This window comes from Hordeum vulgare, chromosome 7H (assembly GCF_904849725.1).
Source record: "Hordeum vulgare subsp. vulgare chromosome 7H, MorexV3_pseudomolecules_assembly, whole genome shotgun sequence".
Lineage (NCBI taxonomy): Eukaryota > Viridiplantae > Streptophyta > Magnoliopsida > Poales > Poaceae > Hordeum > Hordeum vulgare.
Window position 1 is genome coordinate 613,264,762 of NC_058524.1, and position 20,339 is coordinate 613,285,100.

Genomic DNA, 20,339 nt, shown 5'->3' on the forward strand with positions numbered 1-20,339 from the left:
CTAGTCCCGATAATTCAGATCTCCATATAATTATATATATATATGCTCGCTTGTAAGATAAGTTAATCTTATATATATATGCATAATTATTTCTATTTAAAATTATATGAAAACTAATTCCTGAACACCAAACGAGGCATCACGTTAATCTCCCGAACACCTAAACCCTAAAACCCTAAAACCCAAAAATAAATAAAACCTGAAACTCGACAAGGTATGTAGCACAGGAAAGTTAAAAGCCAGAGATTTTGGCGTAAGGGTTAGATTCGGTATAAGTTCGGGAGCTACGCCATTTTTGGCTGATCTTTGAAAAGAGGGTCAAATTTGACATTTCTCACTCCATGCCCAGCATTGCTACTAGTCGCGTCACTGCCGCGGCGATCATTTTAAATCCCGTGGGAGGAGGGGGGCACTCCATGCCAGCATTGCTGCTGGTCGCCTCACTGCAGCGACGATCATTTTAAATCCCGTGGGAGGAGGAGGGGGTAGTCTTAACAGAATCATAGGTGCCGGCATCACCTGCCACCCACCCCTAAGTTTTTTCCTTGCCTGCGCCTTACTGTCAGCCGCACCGTCGCTGGTTCATCCCGGTGTCATCTCTCCTGCACCGTCTCCGTCGCGACAAGCGAGGGCGTTGTCGGTTCTGGCTCGAGCTGCCGAACTACCGCTATTCTACTTCTGCTTATATTCTTTTCCGCTCCGCGTCGCACTCCTTGTTAACGTACTTGTCGCGGCGGTGCACAAAGGGCACTCATTATTGGAGTTATCGCTGGCTCTGGTTGCTGGCATGGATACCGTAGAGATAAGGCGGACGCCGAAATTCTTGTGGAGATGGGAGAAGACGAGACATTATGGAAGTTCATGGCAAGGCCCACTTTTGTCGGCTGTTACGATTTTTTGACATGAGAACCAAGGGCGCGACAAAGAGATTAATGCTTATATTTGGCATGCAGGTGCATGGGAAACTCCGAAATAGGCAGGTGAAATGTTCAAACTACTATCAAAAAGGAAGGAAAAGGAAAAGTGTCCCACCTATAATGGATGTTGTGAGGCTGATTCGATCAAACAGCTGTACAAACCGTACAGTTAAGCATATTTACTTTGAAACAACATCGAAATAAAATCATAGATTGAACACGAACACTTTTCTACCTCCTTGTATCTATTAAAAAAATGGCAACAAGAAGAGCCATGCTTGAATGGCATGCACTTTTGTGAGGTGAGAGAAACATTGGAAAGGTAAACTGGATCTATCAATACTTTTACACCTTGACCACAAAATATTCTTTTGTTGATTTCATAAGGCGTAATGTAATATTTGATGCATAAGCTATACAAAAGATCTTATCTCTTGTTTGATTCTCCACAAGCACAATATGAACAAACAAGACAAGACAAGGCAATGAATCACAATTATGTATCTCTACTGATTAGCTTCTCCACAAGCATAATATAAATAGCCACTAGTAAATCATGCAAACAAGAACAAGCAACTCCAGTAATGAATATGCTGGAAGATAACCATGAAGGGAATGACATAACTAAGATGAAATACAAAGCTTACCAAGTTCATACTGTCGGCAAAGACAACATCGGCGGTGGGAAGTTGGTATATATGTGAAGTGTATGTCTTAATCCGTTTTCAGCAACCATCCTCTAAAGCTGCATGGTCTTGACATCCAATGAGAAAAATTCAATATGCAGTGATGAAAAGGCTATGTGGGGCGGCCACTGGGCATCCATCCTTGATAGGATCAAGTACTTGTGTTTTGCAGCTCTGATACAATGGCGATACCCATATCCTAGTGAGATTGTCTTCATGTCCCACTGGCCAGAACTCTCACCTATATTTTCCCTAACCATATAACAGAAAAGAGATTCAACACCTGTATTTTCATCATGAATTCTAAACATCCCAAGCCTGCTTTGCCCTGCATCCACAATAGCTACTTGCCCTGCATCCACAATAGCTCCAGGTGGGAAGTCAACAGTGGAGAACTCCATAGTCCTGGTGTTAAGCACCAACATCTCTTTCTTGTTCGTCTTCGAGACCCAATAGATGCAGCCACAAGCGAAATGGAGCTTGAGAAAATACAAAGGCTCATCGATAACGAACAAATCCCTCGAGGTCTGGGACACTGCGGCTTGCCATAGCCTAGTGCTCGAAGAGAAGACGAAGACGGCCAGATTAATTCCGCAACGTGCCATCCAGATCACTCTGAATGCAGTCTCGTCAGTCTCCGCATCGCTGGGTGGAATGAGGTTGGGCTGGCAGATGTGCCCGAAAAAATCAAAGAGTTTGATCTCCACCAAAGATGCTAGGTCATCTGGCACCGGGGGAAGGAGGACGTACCGCCGGTGCAAGGGGTCGCAAACCACAAGCTCCGGTAAGATCGTGAGATCCTCCTCGTGCTTTCCGTGCTTGCGTTTAAGCAGGACGAGGTCGTCACGGGTGTCCTGGATGGTCCATTGGCAGTGGGAGGGAAGGATGGAGAAGGTGAAGTCGGCGGCGAGGGCGAGCGCATGGGCGGCGGGCGCGGAGGGGTGAGGCGGCAGAGCAGGATGGAACCCGTCGAGGGTAAGGAAGCCGAGGAGTGGAGGCACGTGGAGGCGGCGGAAGCGGAGGAGGAATGAGCCGGTGGTGACGAGTCTGCGGAACGCGACGCAGACGACAGAGGTGCGGGCTAGATCTTGAGGGGAGGACAGCCGGAGGAATATCTCCTCCAAGAGGTGGCCGGGGATCTCCGATACAGTGGAGTCAATTTTTCGGCTGGTCTCCATTGGCGTGGAGTGGAGTGGGGAATGGATCAGAGGAGATATATCTCTACTATTAAAGCAGGATGTGCCGTCGTGATGGTTCAACCTAGGCAATGGTTCGACCTCCCAACGCTAACGCTCGCTACCCTCCCACCCACGTTCCACCACTGATTTTTATTCAACCCTTCAAAAACTAGTCGGTTTAATTAAAAAATCTCTTTCTTCCTCTGCGATTGGAAAATCCGCTGGCACCTCCCCCCGCACGACGCATCCAACTCCCAACCCCCAACTTCCCCCACTCCATCGCTCCTGCCGCTCCCCTCCTCACCGACCCTTATCTCAGCATGGCCAATCCATGCCTCTCATCGCCCTTCTCGTATGCCTCATGGCCACGGTGGCCACAGTCCTTGCCGCGAACGACGCTTCCCCGCCCTTAATCCCCCACCAGCGACCTCATCAGCTCAGCCATGCCGGGCCGCGGCAAGGGAGGAAAGGGGCTGGGCAAGGGCGACGCGAAGCGCCACCGTAAGGTGTTGCGAGACAACATCCAGGGCATCACCAAGCCGGCCATCCGGCGGCTGGCGCACAGGGGCGGCTTGAAGCGCATCTCCGGGCTCATCTACGAGGAGACCCGCGGCGTTCTCAAGATCTTCCTCGAGAACATCATCCGTGACGCCATCACCTACACCGAGCACGCCCGCCGCAAGACCGTCACCGCCATGGACGTCGTCCACGCGCTCAAGCAGCAGGGATGCACCCTCTACGGATTCGGCGGCTAGGCCGCGTTCTCATCTGTTTCTGTTAGTCCGGTGCCGGTGTTGGCCATTGTTACGTGTTACCGGTGTCTTGTGCTGAAATGTTGAATCCACAACTCTGACTTTGAGCTGAATAGTAATAAACTTTTACCTTGTGATCATGGTGACCATTTCGTTGTTTGATTTGACAGACCTACCCAAATCCGCTGCAAGATAACACGACCTACTCTGTTGTCAAGTAAGAGTGAACTTGCTCCTGGCTGGTCTTCCTCTGTATGTTGTTGCTGACTGGAAAACCAAATATTCTGTTTGCAGGCAATACTTTGTTAATCCGGATGACACTGTCTGTCAGAAGGTGAATTCTTGAGAAATTCGCCGTGTACTCGTGTTTCCTTTCTGTCAACAACATGTCAAGTACTTTGGTTTAGACAGTCTTCATTTTGATTCAGCGTCTTGTACGTCTCAATGCAGATTGTTGTTCACAAGGATGGCCCAAGAGGAAACCACTTCCGTCGTGCTGGACCTCGCTAAAGGGTATACCACGCCGTTTTTATGCTGACAAAAGAGAAGGATTGTTCTCTAACCTCTTTGTCTTCATCTGGTCTATTTTGAACCTGACAAGGTCCATGCATGTATTGTCACCCGTGGAGGACTCTGCCCTGGGCTTAATACTGTAATTAGGGAAATTGTATGCGGCTTATCTGACATGTACGGTGTCACCAAGATACTTGGGATTCAGGTAAGTCGCTTCTCATTACATTGCATCACAAATTTCAGTACCAAGAAGCTATTCCCCCTGGATTATATTGCTTCTTTCTATTTCCTGGAATTTATACACTTACATTGTTTCTGTTACAACTGTCCAATCACATCAACCTGATATCTAGGAAGATGCATCACGCCAAAACCAAGTATGGATAATGGATATCTATGTCAGTTTGAGGATTTAATATTTTGACTTAGTGCCAGAAAAAATTCTACCAAATTTGTTACGTTGATTATGCTGTACATCAATAGCAGATTCTTTTCACTTACAAACTGCGTTACAGTAAGTTTTTGATGTGTGGGATTAGGAATCATAGGAAAAAAAATAACAATGGCCTCACAAGAAACTGAGATCAATATTACATTGGTTCTGTCTTCTAATATTATGATTATTTCTGTGTAGGGTGGTTATAGAGGTTTCTACGCTCGCAACACCATTGACTTGACCCCCAAGAGTGTAAATGACATTCACAAAAGGGGCGGAACTATTCTTGGCTCATCACGAGGAGGACACGACACCATGAAGATTGTTGATAGCATTCAGTACCGTGGCATAAATCAGGTGAACTAAAGAAAAAACACCATTTATACTATTTTTCCGGGCTTGATGGAGTGATTAGGGACATAGATGATGGGTCCCGGCCATCTCCAGTTGTGATGGAACAGTGCCAAGAGGCCATGTCTTGTATGTACTACTTGCTGCAGGTTACCCTTCTAAGTTTACAGGACTTGATAAGGCATCAGCTGTCTTTGAGAGTGCAGTTAGGACGATACTGACTGTTCTAAAGTCATCTGCCTTTTCGAGGGATTGTCTGGTGGCCTCTGGAGTCAGCTTCTGTGCTGCAATTCAGGTTTTCATAAGTCCCGTGAAGATTTCCTGGTTTATTTCTCAAGGGCTCTTTGGTATCTTTCCTGACCATGAAGATATAAAGGATCTAGCTGTACATGATGCACTTTCTGATTTTCATCTAAGTGAAGAAATCAGAGATCTCTCGGTTTTGAGTAGACTATGTTTGCTTAGAGGAATTTTGACGGCTATTCCAAGGAAAGCACTCAATGTGCGCCAGCTTCATTCAAATGGATCTTTATGGACTGTATTGTATGATGGGATTTAACCTAAGCTTTGCATGCACCGTGAGAACCCCATTGACAGGCACTTCAATTTCCATGCTTTGACAGTTACTCAAATATGTCTGCAGCAGCTTAAGACATCTGTTTTGGCTGATTTCACTGATTTCTTTGGTGACTATAAGCCTTTCTCTAGGGATGTTGTCAACCGTGTATTAAAAATCATATGGACCAACCTGGAAGATCCTTTGAGTCAGACTGTAAAACAAGTGCACCTCATCTTTGATCTCCTATTGGATATTGAATCGTCTCTTCCATCAGAAGACCAAAGCGTCAAATTGGTTCTGTGCGATATTGCAAATGATTTACTTTGCCTAGGTCCACGATGCAAATTAGGGAGATATATCTCTTTAGCTTCTTTGACAAGTCGACTGGGTGCCAAATCTCTTCTAAGCTTGAAACCAAACCTCCTTCTAGAAACAGCCTATGCTTACATAGATGATGATGTTTGCTGTGCTGCAACATCGTTCTTAAAATGCTTCCTTGAGAATTTAAGGGATGAATGCTGGAAGGAGGATGGTGTTGAGCAAGGATATGATGCCTTTAGAGGGTTGTGCTATGCTGCAACATCGTTTTTAAAATGCTTCTTTGTCTTTTAGGATCACTTTGTTTTTCCCATGCATTATACTCCCTCCGTCCCAAAATAAATGTCGCAAATTTTGTACTAAGTTAGTGCAAATTTAGTACTAAAGCAGCGACACTTATTTTGGGACGGAGGGAGTACAAGTTATTTCAAACCTAAACATTGTAAGCTTGTGTGTTGGTTTCACTCTCTTGTTTTTCCTCCAGGTGTATGTTATTGGTGGTGACAGTAGTCAAAGGGGTGAAGGAGTGATTTTTGAAGTAAGCTCCACTATAAACCAGAAGAAAGCTCTCTTTAAGCTGATTGAATTAGAGCTCTTACTCTCAACATTTTGTCGCTTATAATATCCTTTATATCTTATAATGTGAATCAAATGACATATTGGTATTAAGATCAACTGTATATTCTTACATTTTTTTGCTGATATTAAATCAACCGTACCTTTTTTTTTGTGCTGAAACAAGTTTGTAAGTGTACGTTTACATGAATCTTAATGCAGGAGGTTAGAAAGTGTGATCTCAAAGTTGCCGTTGCCGGCATTCCTAAGACTATTGATAATGACATCCCGGTAATACTCTGCTCCCGAAGGATGCCGCTCAGGGACGACGACACGCTCAAAGGAGACGATGGTGTTCACTCTCTGCCTGTATCACTCCTTCGAGGCCGCCGAGGGGTGGCAGTCCAGAACGGTGCAGGTGGTGGAGCCGCGGAGGGACAGGGTGTGCCCGGTGGCGGCGACAGGTCACCAAGACGATCAAGCTTGGAGGCCCCCGTGGAATGGTCGGATGGGTCGACCTCTGGCGCGGCATCCTCGTCCACAACGTGTTCGACGAAAATCCTGCGCTCCATGACGTGCCTGCCGCTGGCGGCCAGGGGCAATTGCGCATCTTACGCCTACCACAAGCGCTGCTCCTCCCCGGTCCGAGACATCACCATCAGCCCAAGCAAACACTACATAAGTATATCGAGATGGAAACTGACCTGCAGAGAAGGCCGGAGGCGGTGACCGCCGAGGAGGAATGCTTCCACCAGAAGCCACGCCCTCAACCCAACTTTGATGGCTGGAGGTCCACCACATGGAGTATGTCGATCCCAATTCTGTCATGGGAGGACTGGAGCCCCGGCTGCACCATCGATGCCGATGAAACCATCGTCCAACCAATGCACCACAAGCTGCTGCCTCGGACGTCAGGAAGTATCAGTGACAATGAGCCCACTCAGGTGACGTCGCTGCCAGTCCTCGCCACGGGTTTCCCTGCCATGAGCATGGATGATGATGTAGTGCACCTGCTCCGTGCAAGTCTTGCTCCACTGACGAGATGGAAGTGGTGATTTCTGTTGATTTGAGGAAGAAGACGCTCCGAGGAGTGGGCAAGCTTGTTGCCGGCAAAGACTTCGCTAACATGCACAACCGCGGCACCTAGATATCCAAGTATCTCGGTCCCAAATTCCCAATACGACCGCAGGTAACTTTACTTTACTGCTACTGCTTCTTGAGTATTTTACCACCTGAATCAAGTGTCTTGTTATATGTTCGTACTTGCTTGGCAGTCTTATTTCGTATCTTTTCCAGGCAGAGCATGATGTTCATTAACATAATGAAGTTTGTGAGGGCTAAAGCTAGGTATGCTAGCTCCTGTAAATTGGACATGCCTCCTTATTAATTTGGAAACGAATAAGACCTAGGGTCTTATCACTTACGGTAGTATTCTTTTGATCAGTATGGTATGAAACTCTGAAGGACCAACTTCACATGTTAAGAGACTTAATTCAAGAGTGTCAGGTGATGGTGTGCAATGGGAGGGTAGCAATTATGGCTGTTATATTATTTACTTTGCTGTGTAACTGGCATATCAGCTGATAAAACAGTTCTTGGGAGGCCGTATTGCCATGGTAAGAAAAATAAACAGTGAATTATGTAGCATTTACGCAGCATGGCAGCAGGTGTTCTTCTAACAGAATAGACAGACTGCTGACGGTTGGATGTTGTCAGAAAAACCCTGACACCATATTTCGAACCGACACTTGTTAGATGGTGGAATTCGAATGAACACTGTAAAGGCAGATGATATGCATCCAAGTAATGGTGTTTAGACCTGTTCGTAGCCAAATCAAGCAGGTACTATGCCTGGAAAAAAAAATGATATACATGTCATTCCTAAAAGTGGTACTGAATTTCGTGACAACTATTTTCATGGATGCAGGGGAAGCAAAAAAATTCAGAGCATGGTTGCCAGTTTGAACTTAGTGGTGCTCATGTCGAAACATTACATCAAACTTATGCGGAGGTTAATTCACAACTTTATCAATTTCTATAAATTAGCAAACTGCTGCATGCACAAGTATTTACTTTCTATAGAAATCTATGAAATGTAAATGTGTTGGATTTTTCACTTGTGGCATCGTAATATCATATTTAGTTCCCAGTTCCCAATAGAAAAAACTTTTGAATCAGATCATCATATTCCAAATATAGTTGAAAATAACACTGCTCGGACCTCCAATAGCCATGGGTCAAAGATGTCTGAGAGGAGATCCTGGTGACCTCCGCTACATATGTTGTGATGTGTTTCATTGATGGCTGCACGATGGAATCTTGTCAGTCATTTGAGACATAGTACAGCAACATAGTATTAAGCATTGTTGTTTGTTCCTGTTATTAGCTGACCATTTTAGACATGAGGAAAAAGGAACATGGAGAGGTCGTGATGCACAACCATGGATTCATGGTACATACCCTACACGATGGAATCTTTTTGGTCAAGCAGATGCAGCCGCACTGCTCCACCATGGAATCGACCGAGTGAGGTATTTTTTCCCTTTTCAGATTCTAAAATCTTCCAACTTCCATATGTGAACTTCCTACTTGGCGCAGATATTGGGCCAATCGCTACCATGCAAATCATTTGCATGGGCAGGCACGCGGAGGCACTCCCGGCACATCCGCTCGATCCCAACATCCCTATAGATTGCCGCCTGTCCCCAAATCCAGGAAATACATCGGGCGTGGTCCAAGATCGGTGAGGGCAACGAGCGACTTGGTGGTGCGACTGCGGACGACAACGATCCGAGATCCGCGGGTTACGAGCAGAAGCCATTGATGCCATGAAGATGCTACACCAAGTGGGCAAGACAGTTCACTCAATTTGAAGCAGCGCCGTACTGGAGCGGTGATGGAGGTGGACTGGTGCCTGGTGGTGGTCTGGTGGAGCCGTAGAGGCGGTCAACAGGGGGTGGCCAGCGACAGCAGGGGCGGCCGGGCGGGGGTTGCCGGGAGGCGGTCAGGCAAAGGCCGGAGGCCGGAGGGGCGGAAAGGGAGAGACAGAGATGGCCGGGCGTCCGGCGGCCGACCAGATTGGGGTAGAGGGAGAGGGAGAGGGTCGGCGAGTAGGTGTTGAAATGAAGTCTCAAGGATTGAAATAAAGGAGTGTGTGGAGACGTTTTTGTATAGAATACATCTATATCCTCTGTTCTTTTAGCTTCGTCATTGGTGAAAGCCTACATGGAAGATCAATTAACCTATATTGTTGTCTTAACTTCTAGTATTATTTCATTTCGATCTAAAGGGACAAAAAGGATCGACGGATATTATGTTGAATCATTGATTTTGTACAAATTTGTGTGTGTGTGTGGGGGGTATTTCAGAGAGCAATCTTGGTTGGTTATTGTCGTGGTTTTGTCACGGCAGATGTCCTCGTGAAAGGACTTAGTACTGAAGCCATCGCACCTTGGTGGCGACTCAAAGGGGTTAAGCGGGAGAGACACGGCGATTTACCCAGGTTAGGCCCCTCGAGAAGAGGTAATAGCCTACGTCCTGCTTTGTGTGTATTGATGTGGATTCGATTACAAGGAAGGCGTAACTCGCCTAAACCTAGCACTCGATGATTTCTAACCTACCTCTCCCCCTCCAGACTCGCCTTTATATATAGGTCGAAGCCTTAGGGTTTACAAGAGTCCCTTCCTTTTTACAAATCGTGACCACCGCGGTCTCTAAGTTGCCGTCTTGCAAAAATCAGAGTCCTTCCATAAATCATAACCATCCTGCGACTTTGAACCGCCCAGGCTGAGGCCCAACTAGCCCTAAAGGATGAATCGCCTTAACAGTAACCCGGCCCATATTCGGCGGGTCACTTAACAGGCAATATCCCCAACATTAGGCCCCAAATTGACTTGAATCTTCATGCCAATGCTTCCATTCTAGTTGAAGGTGATTCACTCCTCTGTGTTCCTCCGCACACCAGAAATCTTAACTCGCCGACAGGTACCGGAAAAAGTCTCTGAGCCGCCAACGTATTTCCCATCAGTACTTTCCTTAGCCCTCGATTTTCGGGAACTCCAACACAATCCCAACGGATCTTTCAATGCGTCATTATCCCGAAATTTTCGGACGTCATCATGGCGAATCTTTCCTTCCTCGACGGTTCCCGCTCATAACGCCTCGATCCCCGCGCCCGTCCTGATAAATAGGCCGAAGGGACAGGGCTGACACCGGCCACCTACCAGTCCCGTCAATCCCTGCACCATCATCTCAGCGAGAAGAAAACGCTCCGCATCCCGAAGGCTTCGCCGCCGGCCGCGAACTCCACCCCCGTCCGAAGAACTCCAGTGCTGCCCGCAAGCCGTTGCCGTTCAAGGAGCTCCGGCGCCGCCCGCAAGCCGTTGCCGTTCGAGGAGCCCCGGCGCCGTTCGCAAACCGCCGCCGTTCGAGGAGCTCCGGCGCCGCCCGCAAGCCGCTGCCGTTTGAAGAGCTCCGGCGCCGTTCGAGGAGCTCCAGCGCCGCCCGCACGTCGTCGCCGTCGCCAGGCTCCGCTCGTTCTCCAACAGCCTCCATCATCTCCGATCCTCTTCGACCAAGATCTTCAGGTTAGGCCACTGCTTCCCCTTCTTTTAAGGGTAGATTTTTTTTTGTTCTTGCTGCCGCCATTGCCATAGTTCCGAAGCTCTATGCTCGTCACCATCTTAACTGTCGAACGGATTAGTCCGAGCGCCATTAGGGCACCCAGTGCTTCGAACAATGCTATCCATCTGTGCCCTTGCGAAATTTCTAAATAGACTAGTCTTTTCAAACATGAGGCACCATCCTGATCACACATCGTTCATGTTTTAGCCACGTCCGTAAGCTTTTATATCTGTTGAATAGATCCATTCCTCTTTCACTATTTGTGAAAAGCTGTTTGGAAAATTCGTCCTTCCCTTAGCGTTTCGGAAAGAATAAATTTTAGCACCCACAGTAGCGTCGCTTCTGAGAATAGCCCCGCTCCGATAGGTCGCCACATCAACCCAACCCGGCCTCTCAGTCCGGCGGGTTAAGCAGGAGCTAGTCCTGACTCACATAGTAAATGTTCGAGACATGTAATACCACTTTCTTGCCTATTTGTAGCATGGGTGCCGTTTTCAAGAGCGATTGGCTTCCTACCAAAGTCGATGATGCTGTTTTGGCGAATTACGTAAAAGCGGGCTGCTTGGATCCTCAAGACGTCGTTGGATGGTGCACCGGGTTAGGAGAAGACCTCCCCAACCCCAAGGAAGGGGAGATAGTAGTTTCTGTGGAACACTTAGAACGGGGTTTTAAGCCGCCCGGATCTAAATTCCTTAGAGACGCCCTGAATTTTATGAACGTCCGACTCCAGGATTTGGGACCCAATTCCATAAGCAACCTAAGTCAATTCCAAGTCCTTTGCGAAGCTTATTTGCGGATTGAGCCTTCCGTCCCTCTGTTTTGGTACTTTTTCCACTTGAATCGCCAGACGAAATTCCACAATGGCCCCAGTTTGGAACTCGGCGGGGTCAACGTCCAGCGTCGCAGGGACAGTCCGTTCCCTTCACTCATTATGCCTAGCCATCCCAAAGGCTGGGGTGAATCTTGGTTTTACTGCAAAGAAACATCCCCTGCCGGCGAGAACAAACTTCAGGGCTACAGGCCAAGCCGCCTTCCGGTCAACTTCAAGCTCCCTGACAAGCTCACCGAGGAAGAAGAGTCGGAATTCGTCCCAATTCTGTCCGAACTGAGATCCTTGACGAACAACGGTCTCACCGGGGTTGACTTGATTCGCTGCTGGGTAGAATGGCGGATCCTTCCTTTGAGCCGCCGAGACGGCCTAATGTGCGATTTTGACGGTACTTTGGATCATCCCCAATGCTACTTCCACACAGCATTAACGGAAAAAGACATCGTCACCATCATCAGGAAGCTGACCGGCGAACCTGCAGTGAAATGCGGCCAAATCGGCCTTAAGCCCTTCTGCAAGATTAACCCGGCACCCAAGGTAACCAAAGCTAACTCGCCCTCAACTTTTATTTCATCTGTTTTACTGTCATCATGACTTCATGCCATATTCCTTTCCAGAAAGGCGACAAGTTCTGGTCTAGGAGACCTAAGAAACAAGCCATGAAGAGTGCTAAGCCGCCTTCCAAGAAAAACAAAGGCAAAGGTAAATCGGCTGCGGCCGAGCCATCTGAAGTCGACGAATCTCAAGCTGGCGACGCACTCTCAGAGGTACCAATCCGTCCTTATTTTCACTCGCCACTTATCACCTTTTAACTTTTATTTATCTCTCGCTCCTCTTATAATAGAATGAAGATAACGAAAGCCAGGAAGATTCTGTCGAGGTAATTTCCGTCTCCTCCGATTCATCTCCTTCTCCACCTAAGCCGGCCCGGCGAATATGTGGGAAGGTACCTCTCTCACATCCAAATGCCCATTTGGACCCAAATTTCTTACTGAAGAAAACGCAGCACGCCTCGAAACGGAAAACGCGAAGTCATTCTGGCGATCTGACACCTGGCTTGCCAACAAGGAACAAAAGGAAACCAAGCGAGGTACCTCCTTTTCTTATTTGAGCAACCATTGTTCGCGCTGCTTTGGATCACAGTTATAACCCACCAGTATTATCGATGTACGAATTCTGCAGGATTCTCCCCCCACTTCTGGCGACTCAGTGATGTCGACCCTTCCACCAATGATCCGAGTCCCGGGGTAAGTTCCTTGTCCTGATCCTGCAGAATAACACTCTTTTTAATTTTTTGACACGCCTATCTCTTTCATTAGGGCGCAGGCCAAAAAGAGGAAGACCAGTGGATCAATCCCTGACGCCACTTCTGAACCTCCAAGGAAAGCTACTCCGACTCAAGAAGATCCGAGTCAAAACGAGCCGACAATTCAAGCAAACCCTCCTGAGTCGCCCAAAGGATCAACGGATGTCCCTAGATCACCGGTCGTAATGGCGACAACTGATGACCCAGATGCTGTGGTCATTACTGGTTTTGGTTTCTCCAAGCCGGCAGAGACAATCCTCTCCAAACATATAGCATCCCCTTCTCCATCAATTCCCGAGTCTGGGCCTTCCAAGGCGAAACTTTCTGACTATGCAGGTCTGGAGTTTAAAGAACTCTGTTCTGGCTTCGCAAGTCGCCTGGAAGCGAGTTACGAGATGGAAAAGAATCTGCTAAAGATGTTAAATAATAAGCATGAGGTAAAATTTATACTCTATATTATTCCCATTAACCCCCAAGGGCCGGGTCATCAGTAAAATGATGAGCCGGATCTTTAAAAGCTTCGCAACCAGTAACCCCCAAGGGCCGGGTCATCAGTAAAATGATGAGCCGGATCTTTTAAAAGCTTCGCGACCAGTAACCCCCAAGGGCCGGGTCATCAGTAAAATGATGAGCCGGGTCTCAATTCCTGTATAATTTCCCTTGAGGAATTATACATTAGCCCCCAAGTGTCAGGGGTATTGCCTTGCAATAATTCTGAGACTTGTCTTTGTTTTAAATTTTGAACAGGAAAGCCTTGCCCAGACCGAACTGGCCCTGGGCGACTTAAGGAAAAACTTGGCTGACCAACAAGATGCCCGAACTCAGTCGGAAGAAAAATATAAGTTGGCTCTGGTTGAACTGGAAAAGCTTAAAGCCGAGTTAGAAAGAACTCAGGCTGACCACAGCGCGGTTTCGACGAGAGCCGAAAAAGCAGAAGCAAAGCTGGCAACTGTGCAGCAGGAGCTATCCGGCTTAAAGCGCCATATTTCCAACATGACACAAGCCATCTTTGGTAAGCTTTACCTAACTCTCCAATCTTATCCTCTTCCTTGGGCAAATTCCTTAATGTTTTTACCTTACCGGTTATTTAATCACAGGCTCGAGAGTCGCCAATCTGCAAGACGACAGCGTGTTGATGCTGAAGGCGATCTATACACTGACGGAACAACTGTACACAGGCAGTGTGCTGACCGTCAAAGCTGTGATAGGCGCAAAGGAGCCCATAACTTCCATCAAGAAGGTGCTTGGATATCTATCCACACTGCCTCCCCAGATCGGCGAGTTAACCCGATCAGCCGCCCGGAAGGGTGTCCTGACGGCTCTGAGTCGCTGCCTGGCGTATGCTTCAGAAATTAATTTGGAAGAAGTAGCTGCCGGCTTCCCTCAGCTTAAAGATGACGGCTCGGAGTTCGTGGAAGAAGACTACCAGAAGGTTGTCAAAGATTCTCGACTGGCCGCGACTCAACTCGCCGCCAGCCTTGACTTGACAAAATATCAGGCGGCTTACGATGACAAGAATAAGAAAATCAGCCCGCCAACCTTCGTGGTGACCAACCTTATCCCTCGGCGACCCAAGAATCCTTTTGACTGGGAAACAGACCTGGCATCAATCTTGACCGATGAAGACGATTTCGCCTCTTTGTCCAGATGCAATTGGGTTTTGGGCGATTTACAAATCGAAGCTGGTCAGAGCTCACGCCAGGACTTAGCGGAATAGATTTTCCTTGAATTTGGCCCAAGAGCCATGTAATAGTCAGTACTATCTTTTGATGACATCTTCTGCAAAAAACCCTTATACCGCCTTTGAGGCGGTTTAAAATATTTTGTTAATCTTTATCAGAATCGCCTGAAATGCTCAATCCGCCAAGGATGACAACCTTGAGCACATTATCTGTGAAAATAAAAGAACTACAAACAGTTTCAACGAATAAGCAGTGAGGATAAAAAATCTCCAAGGTCAAATCATACCACGAGTAATTTTGTCGGCTCATATGGTCGCGACAGGAGGGGGCGAGTCGGGAAACTCGTGCACCCACCCTTAATGCAGGTTTCGTCGGCTCATACGGTCGCGACAGGAGGAGGCGAGTCAGAAAGCTCGCGCACCCACCCTTAATGCAGGTTTCGTCGGCTCATACGATCGCGACAGGGGGAGGCGAGTCAGAAAGCTCGTGCACCCACCCTTAATGCAGGTTTCGTCGGCTCATACGGTCGCGACAGGGGGAGGCGAGTCAGAAAGCTCGTGCACCCACCCTTAATGCAGGTTTCGTCGGCTCATACGGTCGCGACAGGGGGAGGCGAGTCAGAAAGCTCGTGCACCCACCCTTAATGCAGGTTTCGTCGGCTCATACGGCCGCGACAGGGGGAGGCGAGTCAGAAAGCTCGTGCACCCACCCTTAATGCAGGTTTCGTCGGCTCATACGGTCGCGATAGGGGGAGGCGAGTCCGAAAGCTCGTGCACCCACCCTTAATGCAGGTTTCGTCGGCTCATACGGTCGCGACAGGGGGAGGCGAGTCAGAAAGCTCGTGCACCCACCCTTAATGCATGTTCTGTCGGCTCATAAGGTCGCAACAGGATATCATGAAATTGCTCTCTCTTTTTCTTTAAAGAAGAAGCCCCCAAGTCAGGGAAACATTATATTATTCCATAATGAAACTGAAAAACTTACAAAGCATGGAGTTTTAAGAACTCAAGTGTAGTAAGGCCGCAAATGGGCAATATTCCAAGGGCGAGTTGACTCAGCCCCCGTAGTCGGTCGATCAGGCCGAAGATCCATCAAATAGTAAGAACCATTACGGAGGTTCTTGCTGACAACGAAAGGTCCCTCCCAAGGGGGCGAAAGCTTGTGCATGCCTGCCCGATCTTGTATCAATCGAAGCACAAAATCGCCTTCCTGGAAAGTCCGACTCTTCACCTGGCGACTATGATAACGCCGCAGATCTTGCTGATAGATCGCCGAACGAGCCGCTGCTAAGTCACGTGCCTCTTCCAAGGCATGCAAGGAGTCCTGACGCGCCAGCTCGTTGTCTTGCTCCACATACGCGGCGACTCTAAGAGAATCATGCCTTATGTCGGTAGGGAGGACGGCTTCTGCTCCATAGACCAAAAAGAAAGGGGTGAACCCCGTGGACCGATTCGGGGTGGTCCGGATGCTCCATAATACCGAAGGTAACTCCTCCACCCAACATCCTGGAGTTCTTTCCAGGGGAACTATGAGCCGAGGTTTGATCCCTCGCAAGACTTCCTGATTCGCTCGCTCGGCCTGCCCGTTTGACTGCGGGTGAGCAACTACAGAGATATCAAGCCGGATATGTTCACGGTGATAGAAATCCAGCATCGCTCCTTGGGACAAGTTAGTACCATTGTCCGTGATGATACTGTGTGGATATCCAAAACGGAAAATCAGCTTCTTCAGAAATTTTACCGCAGTCTCCGCATCGCAAGTCCCAACAGGCTTCGCCTCAATCCATTTAGTGAATTTATCAACCGCCACCAATAAGTGAGTTTTCTTGTTGGAGGACATCTTAAAGGGACCGACCATGTCCAGCCGCCAGACCGCGAAAGGCCAAGTAATGGGGATCATCCTCAATTCTTGAGCCGGCACATGAGCCTGTCTCCCGTATCGTTGGCACCCCTCACACCGCGTACTATATCTTCTGCATCTGCGTGAGCCGTCAACCAGAAGAAACCGTGTCGAAAGGCTTTTGATACCAAAGAACGTGACCCGGCGTGATGTCCGCAGTCTCCAGAATGGATGTCATTAAGGATTGTGCATCCTTCCTCGGAGGAAACGCACCGCTGAAAGACCCCTGAAGCACTTCGTTTATATAGCTCGCCATTAATGATGACCATGGACTTGCTACGCCGAACAATCTGGCGAGCCAAAACTTCGTCAGTGGGTAACTCGCCACGAGCAAGATAAGCTAGATAAGGAAGAGCCCAATCCGGAGCGATATGGAGAGCCGCCACAAGCTGAGACTCGGGATCTGGTATCGCCAATTCCTCCTCCGTGGGTACAGTTACGGACGGTTTATGCAAGACATCCAAGAAGACATTAGGGGGGACCGGTTTTCTTTGTGAGCCGAGTCGCGAGAGGGCATCAGCTGCTTCGTTGAGTTGCCGATCAACATGATCAACCTGGTACCCATGAAAATAGCCCGCCACGTCAGATACGGCTCGCCTGTAAGCCGCCATCATAGGATCTCGAGAGTTCCAGGTGCCCGAAACCTGTTGCACCACCAGATCTGAGTCCCCAAAACATCTGACTCGGGTTAGGTTCATCTCTTTTGCTAGTAGCAAACCGTGAAGCAGAGCTTCATACTCTGCTGCATTATTTGTACAAGGGAACATGAGCCGGAGGACGTAGCAGAACTTATCTCCTTGAGGGGATATCAACACCACACCAGCCCCCGAGCCCTCCAACTGCCTGGATCCATCAAAATAAATAGTCCAATAGGTAAGGTCAGGCCGATCTTCCGGAGCCTGAGGCTCCGTCCAATCATTGACGAAATCAACTAGTGCCTGGGACTTGATGGCCGTGCGGGGGGTATACTGAATGTGATGTGACCAAAGTTCTATTGCCCATTTGGCGATTCGCCCTGTTGCCTCGCAGTTTTGGATCACGTCGCCGAGGGGCGCGGAACTGACCACGGTGATTGGGTGTTCTTGGAAATAATGTTTAAGCTTTCGACTCGCCATGAACACCCCATAGACCAGTTTCTGCCAATGTGGGTATCGCTGTTTGGAAAGAGTTAACACCTCACTGATAAAGTACACCGGGCGTTGTACCGGGTATTCCTTTCCTTCCTCTTTTCTTTCAACGACCACAGCCACGCTGACCGTTTTGGAATTCGCGGCGATATACAGGAGCATAGGCTCCTTTTCAGTCGGGGCCGCCAGGACCGGCGGGTTAACCAATTGATGTTTCAAGGCGTGAAGTGCCTCGTCAGCCTCCTCTGTCCACACGAATCGGTCAGACTTCCTCAACAATTGATAGAGCGGAATCGCCTTTTCTCCGAGGTGGCTTACAAAACGACTGAGAGCCGCAATGCGACCCGCCAATCGCTGAACTTGGTTAACATTCGTCGGCTTGCCGAGGGAGGTAACCGCTTCAATTTTGTCCGGGTTAGCCTCGATGCCGCGCTCCGATACCAAGAAACCCAGTAGTTTTCCCGCAGGTACGCCGAAAACGCACTTGGTAGGATTTAGCTTCATCTGATATACCCGTAAATTACCAAAGGTTTCCTTAAGGTCTTCCAGAAGTGTCTCCTCCCGGCGGGTCTTGATCACAATGTCGTCAACATAAGCATGGACATTGCGGCCAATTTGGCTATGAAGACAATTCTGGATGCAGCGTTGGTAAGTCGCTCCTGCGCTCTTGAGCCCGAACGGCATGGACACATAGCAAAAGGCCCCGAAGGGGGTTATGAAAGCAGTCTTTTCTTGATCTTCCACAACCATTTTGATCTGATGATAACCTGAATAAGCGTCGCAAAAGCACAATCATTCGCATCCCGCCACCGAGTCAATGATTTGGTCGATGCGGGGAAGAGCGAAAGGATCCTTGGGGCAAGCTCTGTTGAGGTCCGTATAGTCAATACACATACGGAACGTGCCATTCTTCTTGAGTACTAACACCGGGTTAGCTAGCCATTTGGGGTGAAAGACTTCCACGATGAACCCGGCGGCTAAAAGACGGGCGACTTCCTCTCCAATCGCCTTCCGTCGCTCCTTGTTAAACCTGCGGAGGTATTGTTGGATAGGTTTGCATTTTGGGTCAATATTAAGATGGTGCTCAGCAAATTCTCTCGGTACACCCGGCATGTCAGAGGGTTTCCATGCGAAGATGTCCCGATTCTCACGGATGAATTCGATGAGCGCGCTTTCCTATTTGGGGTCCAGACCCGTTCCAATGGTAAACTGCTTGGATGAATCGCCAGGGACGAAGTCGACTGTCTTCGTGTCATCCGTTGGTTTGAACTTGAGGGGCGACTCGGAATCTGTAGTCGGTTTCTTGAGTGGTGACATGTCTGCCGGGTCAACATTGGCCCGGTGGTTTTTGAGCTCTTCCGCCGCGCAGGCGACTTCCGCGTAGGCCACATCTCCTTCCTCGCACTCCTTTGCAATTCTTCTATCTCCGTCGACCGTGATGGGCCCTTTAGGACCAGGCATTTTGAGCTTGAGGTAGACGTAGCACGGGCGGGCCATGAAGCGAGCGTAAGCCGGTCGCCCGAACAGCGCATGGTACGGGCTTTTTAATTTGACCACCTCGAAGACCAGAGACTCCGACCTGTAGTTCTGTGCAGTTCCAAACGCTACTGAGAGCCTGACCCGGCCAATCGGATAAGCGGATTTGCCCGGGACGATGCCGTGGAAAACCGTGGTTGAAGGCATCAAGTCTTTCTCTAATAGATTCATCCTCCGGAAGGTGTCGAAGTATAGGATATTAATGCTGCTGCCGCCATCCATTAGTACTTTCGATAGAGTGTAACCCGCCACTTGGGGAGCCACGACCAAGGCCAGGTCGCCCGGGTTATCTATTCTCGGCGGGTGATCCTCTCTGCTCCACGTTATGGTCTGTTCGGACCAGTGGAGATATCTGGGAACTGCCGGCTCAATTACGCTCTACGCCCCGGTGATTTACCTTTTTATCACGTCTGCAAGCATTAGTGGTGAAAACATGATATTGCCCATTACTTAGCTGTTTGGGATTGTTGCGGAAGCCCCCATGGTCATCCTGGTCCTGCGGAGCCCCCTGTGGGGGCGGCTGCTGGAAGACTCCCGGCGGGTTGTACCGCCGGTGGTGGTGCACCGGGTACTGGCCACCGCCTGGCTGCGGCCCTCCCTGAGCCTCTTGTTCGGGAAAACCGCCGAAGGGGTTGTGCCTTTGGTTGGGCGCGGCGAGTTGGTCTTGGCGACGGTTCGGGTCTTCGCCATGGCTCTTCTTGATTGCCTCGGCCCGAAATTCCCGCATCACGAAGCAGTTCTCCCAGGAGTGGCCCGCCGGGCCGTCGGCCGTGGCGTGGTGCGGGCAAGGGCCTTTGAGCAGCTCTTCGTAGTTACGCGGTCTTTTCCCACTGAAGCCTCGATTCTTCTTTTTGCCGTCATTGGCGTTGGTGTTGGCAACCAGATCCGAGGGCTCCTCATGCGGCCTACGCTTGCCGTTGGTCCCCTGGTTATGACGGTTGCGGCCTTGGAGGCGGGTATGCTTATTCGTTGAATCGCCCTTCTTGGGCGAGTTACCCTTACCATCCTCGCCGGGATCCTTGGTATCATCGGCTTCGGCGTACGTAGTGAGGGTATCCATCAGCTCGCCCAT

The 20,339-nt window shown here is 49.0% G+C and overlaps 1 protein-coding gene across 1 annotated transcript in view; it reads left to right on the forward strand.

The window, feature by feature from the left end:
* Positions 1-3,224: 3,224 nt before the first annotated feature.
* LOC123409523 (histone H4-like) overlaps positions 3,225-20,339 on the forward strand; it is a 94,608-nt gene continuing 77,493 nt past the window's right edge. Inside the window, exon 1 of the mRNA XM_045102394.1 lies at positions 3,225-3,487. Within this exon, the coding sequence (XP_044958329.1) occupies positions 3,225-3,487 (263 nt within the window). The remainder of the gene's footprint in view (positions 3,488-20,339) is intronic.